We start from the raw sequence: 10,163 nt of genomic DNA, 5'->3' as shown, positions 1-10,163 counted from the left end.
GGGAGGCGCCTCGACCGGCTGCCCCTTCTCCGGCGAGGGGAGGGCCTGTCCCGGGGCACGCAGAGGCTACCGGACCGGCCTAACGACGGCGATGCCCGCGGGAGGACGAGCTCATGGGCCTATCCCGGGAGCCAGACACTTCCGAGCAAGTCATCTCTTGACCTCAGTTTCTACATCTGTGAGGTGGGGAGGAAAGGTGATCTTCAATTCCTTCCCTGTCTCGTGTGTTTTTATGACTACATCGAAGTTGCTTGGGTGAGGATGGTGCTGAGAGACAGATAAGCAAATGATGGAGGGGGGTTGTTAATAAATGAAGTGGGGGGCCAGCAGATGGTACAGTGGTTATGTCACTGGGTTCCCACATGGATGACCATGGTTTGAGTCCTGGACCTGGTGACTTGAAAAATCACACCAGGTACATTTGCATGCATGTGTGCCCAAGATCCCAGGAAGAGAATGAAGGAGAAGTGATCAAAGCGTGGCCATCATCCCTTTCTCACTTTTCCTCTCACTGTCTCTGTCTCTCTCCAGTGAGTACACACACCCTAAGGCAAAAACCTCTTATTAAAAGATAAATAAAATTTAAGAAAATTAATGAAGTGGGATTTACCTTGAAGATTTCCTTTCTGTTTACTAGAACTCTTTAGGAAAATAGTGGAAAGAGATCACTCCATTCCTATATCCTAAAATGCTACAAAAACATGCATAGATGCTACGAAACATGTCTCAACTGACAGGGTAAGTATAAAACCACTACATTGAATGGATACAGGTTCTGGTGTATAGTGAATGCTTACTAAATTTTGTCAATTTAAAAGAATGTCATAGAAGAAAACAAATCTACAAGCGTGCATTTAATACCATAGTTCTTCAAATTTAGCAGCCACTCAGAAAATAATTACTGATAAAGCAAGGGATGCAAAACGTAGGGTTATTATATGATGATGGTTTCAATCCCCTCTCTCCTTTTTTTTCCTGTGGGGTGTCTGTGTGTATGTGTGTGCACACGTGTGCATGTGTGTGATGTTTTAGACAGGGTTTCTCTGTCATGATCCTCCTGCCTCAGCCTCTGAGTAGCTGGGACTCCAGGTGCACACCACCAGGCCTGATCTGAGAGTTGGACCAGAAATCCGACCTGGGCCTTCCACGTGGCCACAGCCTACCACACAGCAGCATCCAGTGTGTGCCACCCTGGCCAGGCCTCCTTTCTCCTTCCTGTCCATCTAACCTACCCAAGCTCGGGGCTCACCTCTGGCACTGATGCCTTCTTGATTAAAGCACTGCCCCCCCGCCCCTTTCTGTACCACAGTGGTGTTCTTATTTATTCTCACTTTAGCATGCATCTGTCACTCTGTCCCCTTTCAAATTGTTTTAGGTTCCCACTGGTGTGATATCTTATATCACATTCTAACCATTCTCAAAAATAAGTTAGAATCTTGCAAAACTAGGGGCAACATCTCTGTGTATTTGCAGCCCTTTCTCCTATCTTCTCTGTAAGAAAAGCCACCAGTATGGTATTGGGAACATGGGAGATACTCACCGTGCATTTTGTTACTCCTCTGGAAAACGGCGTCTTTTTTGTCGACGGAATCAGGGTCAGAGCAGTAAAGTCTGATATTTTCATTGAGGTACCAACTTTGATTCTCATCCACAAGAGTAAACATTATAACGAACTCTCGGTCCACATCAGTCCTTGTCCCTGAGTATCTATTCAGGACACCTACAGGTATATGCAAAGGAGGAAAGAAAATAGCTCGAGGTGAACTGAATCAATGCGAGCTTTGCTTCCTGCCCAGTGTCAGGTAAATTTGAAGTTTGGCAAAGAGAGAACTGCAAAACTGCAAAACTGTCATAAAACAGGAATCTATACGATCGTAGACTTGGAAACTTGGCTAGTCCTAAAGGAGATCAATTTTATTGATAATTCACAGAGACTATAAATAAATGAATAGGAAATAAGATAGTAAACTAATTATTTAAAAGAAATACTGAAGTAAAAATCATCCCTGGTCATTTGACTAAATTTTTTACTTTCCTACATGTGATGTTATGAAAATTCTTTTTTCTTCTTTCTTTCTTTCTTTCTTTCTTTTTTTTTTTTCAAAAAACATGTAGGCTTGGGGCTGGCAGGTGGTGTGGTAGTTAAGGTGCTGGACTTCCACATGGCCAACCACAGGTCGAGTCCCAGACCTGCTGGCTTACTTTCTCATGTTCCTTTCTCTCTCTCTCTCTGTTGCTCTCTTGTCAAATAAGAAGGTAATAATGCATGAAATTAAATAAAATAATTTTAAAAACTTATGTAAGTTCATTCATGTTTCATATACACTTAAAAAAAAAAGTATGTAAGCTTCAGAATGTTGGGATGGTTCTTAGAAGTCTGAATTATGGCCCCTGTTAGGTGTCAGATTATCTTCCATGTTAGAAGAACATCCCTGATTGTCAAGTTGGGAAGAAGCAGAACATTCTGTGGGGGGAAGGGAGGTGAGCAGGACAAGACCTGAATCTTCCTTGCATGTTGAGCATGCCATTTACCAGGGAGCAGCTCCCTTGCAGTGGGATCCTCCTTACCTTGCTTACACACGAGCAGGGGCCCAATCAGACCAGAGCAGATGTCCTTAGGGGCGTCAATGTGTGAATGGTACACCCAGGTCAGGCAGTTGGCATCTGCTGGAGCAGGTGCATATTCTTCTCTCACTGGCCAGACATAGGTGTAGTTTTTGCCAGGAGGGACCATGTCATCATTCTTGTTTTTTCCAGAAGTTCCATCTGGGTATAAGGCTCCTTTCAGGACAAGATAAAATACTGTTAAAACAGGAGTCACATATAAGAGCAGAGAGGGTCAGAGCTTTGGCATCAAGTACAAGTGAATTAAAATGTATTTACTCTAGGACTTGAGACAAGTTACTTAAATGCTCAGTGCCTCAGTTTGCCATTGGAATGTTGATATCCATCAACAAGGATGTGAGAATCAGATAAGGCAATGTAAGAAAAGTGCTTTGCACAGAACCAGGAACACAACAAATATTTACAATAAGGACACTTTCTGATGGGCTTACTCTATCAGTCAGGAAAACTTAAATTCACCTCATCTGACATCAACTCAGGAAGGGTAGGAGAAGCAGGAGGAGAAATGATAAGTACTTCACGAGGACTTGTTACAGATTCAGCACCTGTGCAAGCCTTAAGAGAGTTAGGAAAGCAGTGTGAGACATTCTTTCTGCTTCTAGGGATATTACAGTGCAGTTGGACAGAACCAGAATATATACTATGAACACAAGGACAACTGGAGACCCCAAAATAGACAAGTGTGACTAGATCGGGCTAAAAAGCTTCTGTACAGCAAAAAACTAGGGTTACTGTCCCTCAGAATGGAGAATATATTTGCAAACTATGTCTCAGATAAGGGACTGATAACCAGAATATACAGGAACTCAAGAAGCTTACCCACAAAAAAATAATCAATCCAATTTTAAAAGATGGGCAAATGAGCTGAACAGACAACTCTCCAAGGAAGACGTACAAATGACCAAAAAGCATATAAAAATGTTCAACTTTTCTTATCATGAGGGAAATGCAAATTAAAACCATAATGAGATACCACTTAACCCCATTCAGAATGGATTAGATCAAAAAATTAAAGAACGATAAATGCTGGTGAGGCTGTGGTAAAAAGAATTCTCGTATACTGCTGGGAAAGTAGGTTGGTATAGCCACCGTGGAGAACAGTAGTGAGGTTCCTCAGAAACCTACAAATACAACTACCATACAGTCCAGTACTTCCACTCTAGGTATCTACCCAAAGAATAGGAAAAACACTTGCACATCCATGTTTATTACACCATTACTCATAATTGCTAGGATATGGAATCAACCTAAATGTCCAAGAACAGACAAGTGAATGGAAAAATGAGGCAAATGTGCTCTATGGAATACTACTCATAAAAAACAATGAGACTCTGACATTTGATACAAAGTGGATGAATATGGAAGAGTTCATGCTGAGTGAAGCAAGCCAGACTATGAAAGACAGGCATCGTATGTCCCTACTTAATATATACTGAATGTCTGCACTCCATAGCAGAAAATGAAAGACTGAAAGGTACAGTAGCAGAGAGGCCAACTGCAGGCACTAGAGACGGTATAGGAGTAGGTAGACTATAGGGGGTGAGAGGGAAGAGATCATAGGGGAAAAAAAAAAACAACATTTAGTAGACACAAAATTTTAAAATTGCCTATTGATAATATATATGGTAATGTCTTTGACTTGACTATTATGCACCATATTTATGCTGAGAAAAAACACAGGATACACTGGAAAGATGTAAATGATTAAATGTAAATTAAAAAATAATAAACTAGAAAAAAATTGGGCTGTTGGAAAAGTCGTGATGCATTTTTGTGTAGAAAAATACATTCTGACTTTTCCAACAACCTAATAGAATGCAATTGGGAGTCAAAGGAAAGGGATCCTCAAAAAATTCATGGGATATGCATATTAAGAACAACACATGGAGGGACCAGCAGTTAACATAATGGCTATGTTGCTAAACTCCCATGTAGTCAACCGTGGTTCGAGTCCTGGACCCGATGGCTTAAACTCATGCCGGGCATATGTGCGTGCATGCCCAAGATCCCGAGAGGAAAATGGAGGAGAAAGGACTGCAGTGTGACCATCCCCCCTGGGGGATGATTTCTTGCTTTCTGTCCCTCGGTCTCTCTCTGTCTCTCTGGTGAGCACACGTACCCTATAGCAAATTTTAAAAAAAAAAAAAAAAAAAAACTCTCCAAAAAAAATTTTAAAAACACATGGATTTAAGAATGTTTTGTACCAAAGTAAACTGCACTTTAATTCCATTTTGCAGCAAGTTTTTTAAAGTCCGCTTGAAAATGAAACACCCCGGGGAGACCTGTATCAAGGAACAGGGAATGTCCGCTACAGAGTTTGTTAGGGCAAGGAAGCAGAGCAGTTCCTACTCTCTGTTTTATAAACCAAGATGGTATATCATTTTTCAATTAAGAAAAGCCTACAGCTAAAGATACTGTGAAAACCTTGCTGGCACTGTTGCTAGTGGTTAAGGGAAGCCAGATTCTACGTGCGTGAACGCAGTTCAAACCCCAGCCCCAATAGCTTAAGAAATATACTGAACCCAGAATCCTGATGAGATGAAGCAATAGAGAAGAGATTGTGGTGTGACCACACACCATTAGGGTTGTTTTCTCCCTCTTCTTCTCTTTTTGGCCAGTGTACCTCTATCTAGCAATTAAAAACAACAACAACAAAACAAACAAACAAACAAAAAACAGTGACCCAGGTCTATGGATTGGTGATGAAGGCAATCGATCTCACATGGCCAACAACACAGCTCAAGCCTCTGACCTTGCAACTTGCTAGGTCACCTTGCAACTTGAAATGTACCAATCATGTGTGCCCAAAATCCCAAACAAAGAGAGGGATGGAGAAAAAGGGATTGTGGCATGACTATTGTCATTTTGGCATCAAGGTGATCCTGGAACCAATCCCCCCCATAGGGAAGACAATGTAAATAAATTATTGAGTAATATAATAAATTATGTCTTTCACATTTTCAAGGGTAGTTTGGGAAAGACAAAAATTTTTTTTAATAATTTCTTACAATACAAGATAATACTAAACAGTATTTTGACAAAGACATTTTTCTCTTTATTCATGATAAAGTACATATGTACATTAGAGAGAGGCAGACAGCCAGACAGTAGCTTCCATGAGGTCTGGTCATGCCTTGATCCTCTGGCTCCATTTCTCTAGCCTGGCAGATGTTGGGCCCCCATATGAATGTCCCAAATCAACGAGGCTGGGGATTTGAACCAGGGTCACCAGGTGGGATACAGTTTCTCTTGAGCAATGCATTACTGCTGTGCCACAGAGCTGGCCTTTGATGAAACCATTTTTATTCAAAGTTAAACTAATGTAGTTTGTTGCTTTCTAACTTGAAAACTGATCAAACCTGACAGAGGAATAGAACATAGGAAAAATCCAGAGGGTACCTCTCCATCTATTAAATCCAAATGGCATGTTAAAAAAATTTGCGATGTTATCTGATCTTGCAGCAGATTTGGACATTATTATTAGCTCTTTTCCTCCCTAAACAATGTTCTCTTGACTTCTGTGACATCATGCTGTCCTCTTTGCCACTACTTTTCAGCCAGCGTTTGCAGTTTTATTCTCCACATCTGCCATTCATTGTCCAAACCCTGAAGCAATAACATTGGCTCCTTCCTGCCCAATGCTCTCTCCAGTTGATAGCACCCTTGCCCACAGTGTCACCAATCAGCCTCATGCCAGTGACGCCCACTTTATCCCCAGCTGGAACCTCACCTCCGAGCATTACATCAAGCCTGCTGTGTACTGATGTCTCCACTTGCAAATCTCAAAGAGAACTCAGATGCAACTTTTCAAGAGAGCACCGACTCTCCTCTCCTAAGCCTGCACCCCAGCCTTTGCCTCCTCTCTCAGAGAAAGGCATCACTGGTAGCCAATGCCACGAGCCACAACTAAAGAAGCCTTCTTATTGTCTCCTTTTTCCTTTCTCCATGCCCAAAGCACCACAAGGTCCTGTTCCTGCTTCTTCTCAAACCCATTCCTTTATTTCATCTCTACTATCATAGCCCTAGTCCAAACTTCCCTGGTCTCCTAGCTGTCAGTAACCTCCAAACAGGCTTCCCTGTATTCCTTTCCTCTCCAGTCCATTTTCCAAGCTATAGCAAGAATGATCTTTCCAAATCTCAAATCTGATTATATTGCTCCTTGCCTAAAATCACTCTATGTGTTCCCATCACTTTTAGGATGAAAACCAAATGTGTTTAACATGGATTGCAAGGTCAACCACGGCCCACGGCCCAGCTGAAGCAACCTTAAAACTCCCTGGACTTCCTCAGTTTCCTGAAACGTATTCACACAGAGATAATGGGGCACTAGAGCCTGTAGTTAAGGTCCTGCACTGAAGTTAGACACCTAGAATAAAATTCCGCCTTCGTCCCCAGTGTGCTGTGTCACTTGGGCACATTTTTCCTTTTCTCTGGGTCTTAGCTTCTGGACTATAAGATGATGCTAATTAAAAGACGTACTTCATATTACTGAGTTTTATATGGTATATCTACAACGCACTTATCACAGTGCCTGCTATGCTGGAACCATGAACATTGGCTATTATTTATCCATATTATTTGCTTATGTTTTTAATCCTGTGTGTGTACATATATTCAGTATGTTTAAGTGCTTGATTAATTTTCATCTCTCATATAGACTATAAGTTCTGTAAAAGCAAGCACCAGACTTCCTACCACAAATGACTATATCCACAAGATCTACCCCAGTGCCTGATATCCAAAATCCTATGAATAAAATGCATGCCTTGAAGCTTCTGAATTTATTCAAAAAGTTTGTGGACAAGTGGAGTTGAAGTTCAAGTTTATTTGGTACAAATGTTTTAAAACTTTATGCATAATTCTTTGATACTACACATTTTCCATGAACTTTCTCAAGAGTCCTTGTATATGGACTGGATTCTTACTGTTATTGGGACAATAAGTTGTTGGTGACTATTACTGAAATAAGAGGCTAGAGTTCCCAAATTAATCCTTGGTGCCACCACTCAAAATGAGGAATATTACTTGAAACCCAAAATGAAGTGTGAATACCAAGTAAGAAGTGACTTAGGGGTGGATAGCCTAAGTTGCTCTGAAAGTTATTCCCAAAATGGAGTTTGTAAATATTTTGAGCAATCATAACATTCAAAATATAAGAGAATAAAACACTAATCATTTGGTTATAGAAGTTCCAGGATGGGTGGGCTTTTAATTTTTATTTTAAACTGCAATTGTCCACTCATCAGTTTTGAAAATTTTGAGGATTTATGAGGTTTTTGGAAGAAACAAGCTGATTCGTAAACAAATGGTAGAAAATTAAAAGGTGCAATTTTTCAAAGGACAGCTCGTCAATTCTTAACCAACAAAAAAGGAAAAATATATATGAATAGAACCAGTAATTTCATTTTTAAGAATTTAACTTATAAATCCAGCAAGTAGTGTGGAGGGTAAGGCACTGGATTTCACGTGGCCAACTTGAGTCCTGAACTGGTGCCTTGAAAGTCACACCAAGGTGTGTGTGTTTAAGATCCTAGGAGAGAAGGGACTAGAGTGTGATCATCCCCCAATGGTTTGATTTTTCATTTTCTCTCTCTCTCTCAGGTAGTGTATGAACCCTATACCAAAAACTCAAAAAAAAAAAAGGAAAAATAATAATAATAATAATAATAATAATAAATAAATAAATAAATAAATAAATAAATAAATAAAATGAAAAGAGACATTATGCTTGCAAATGTTTTTCAGATTATATGAACTGGTGGGTAGCGTGGAGGTTGAGGTGCTGGATCCTGCATGACCAACTGCACCACTGGAGTCTTAAACCCGGTGGCGTGAAAAATCATGCCAGAATCATGTGCATGTGTGCCCCAAATCTTTACAGATAAATCTTTACAGTGACATGGCTATCTCCTCTAGGGGGTGATTTCTCACTCCATCCCTCCCTCCATCTCTCTCCAGTGAGCACATGTGGCCTATAAGCAGAAAACTTAAAAAGCAAACAAACAACAACAACAACAAAACGAACTGGAGCAACCTAAATAACGATAAGGACTGATCTGATGCAATGTAATCCTGCACACCTGTTAAAAGTTCTCTTTATATATGAATATGAGGAAATCTCCAAAATAATGTAAAAACCGAAAAACAGGAGATAATTACACGACACCACAATCCCATCTGTATGGATTACGCAGGATTTACATGTACATAGGCATAGACACACACGTGCTAAAACATGAAGGGAAAAATTCCTAGAAAAATTTACAAGAAATTGTTTGAAATGATTGCCTTTAGACCGAGAAGCAACTGAAAGGGACTTTTCTTTTTATGCCTCTCTGTACTTTAAGAATTTCTAACCATGTTTGTATAGTACTTTTTCTTAATGTTTTATTTTGAACTAATGTTAATGAATATGTATAAGGTCTTATACCATTTTCCACTTCTTTGTACTTTTCTATGTTTACATACAATGACTTTTGTTTTTGAACTAACCCTAATATTTAACAATCTCATTAAAGGAAGGAATGTTTTTAAGAGCTCTAGCATAGGCACGGGCATACAGTAGCTGCTTAATTAATGCAAGTCTCACCCATTTCTTTCATGTCCATTCTCTACCCCTCCCCTGATGAATATCATGGAGGAGACAATTGTGCATTTACTCACTGTTGTAGTCCTATTAACCAACACTGTGTCTGCCTCACAATAAACAGTGAGCTGAATTGAGCAGAGACGCCAAGACTAGCAAGCTTGCAATTATAGCCAAGACAAAGACTAAAGAGCCAGGTCAGCACATCCTCTTTTTCAAAAGCAACTATGACATTGGCCAGAAAAGATTTTTAAAAACCATTTTAGGGCTCTTTATAAATCAAGCAAAGCTATCCAGCAATGTTTATGCTTGAAAAACTGCTGACAATCAGCTAAGGAGAATGGGAAGAGGTGGGTGCCGGGGGCTGTTCCTGTCCCAACTTTTCCCCACCTTCTACAGGACAGAAGAGGTGGTTTGGACAAAATAAGCAAGAAGGAGGTCCAGTAGTTTTCCACCTGTGTGGACGGGGATCATTTGATTTGGAGTGCTGGAAATGGCCTACATACTGTGACATTATCATGGAAGTGCAGCTTGAAAAATCATACCAGGTGCATGCACGTGCATGCCCAAAGTCCCAGGAGAATGGAGAAGGGACTGCAGCATAGCCACCCACCCTATTGGGTTATTTCTCACTTTTCCTCTCACTGTTTCATAGGGCATAAGCATCCTATAGCAAAAACCTTAAAAATAAATAAATAAAAAATCATGCTCTTGGTAGAAAGAAAGGAAGAAGGAGCCATAGTTTGTCTACCAGCCTGAAGTCAAGGGAGGGCTGGAACAAGCATGTTCTTGGCTGAGGCTGTGTGCAGTGCAGATACGGCAGAGACTGGGAAGGGCCTAAGTTTTTCACATACTCCCAGCCAACTCTGAGCTGGGTGTATGCAAGAAGGCCCAGCGTAAAGTGAAAGTGAAGACAGATGGAAACAGCGTAAATGTTGAATGTGAATAGCCC

The 10,163-nt window shown here is 40.5% G+C and overlaps 1 protein-coding gene across 1 annotated transcript in view; it reads right to left on the bottom strand.

Annotated features, from left to right (window-relative positions):
• HEPHL1 (hephaestin like 1) overlaps nt 1-10,163 on the bottom strand; it is an 81,646-nt gene that overhangs the window by 54,065 nt on the left and 17,418 nt on the right. The window contains exons 3-4 of the mRNA XM_006162566.3: nt 2,569-2,781; nt 1,541-1,720 (exon numbers count right to left, since the gene is read on the bottom strand). Of these exons, the coding sequence (XP_006162628.1) occupies nt 1,541-1,720; nt 2,569-2,781 (393 nt within the window). The remainder of the gene's footprint in view (nt 1-1,540; nt 1,721-2,568; nt 2,782-10,163) is intronic.

This window comes from Tupaia chinensis, unplaced genomic scaffold (genome assembly GCF_000334495.1).
Source record: "Tupaia chinensis unplaced genomic scaffold, TupChi_1.0 Scaffold140218_1, whole genome shotgun sequence".
Taxonomy (NCBI): Eukaryota; Metazoa; Chordata; class Mammalia; order Scandentia; family Tupaiidae; genus Tupaia; species Tupaia belangeri.
This window is presented reverse-complemented; position numbering and strand designations above follow the sequence as displayed.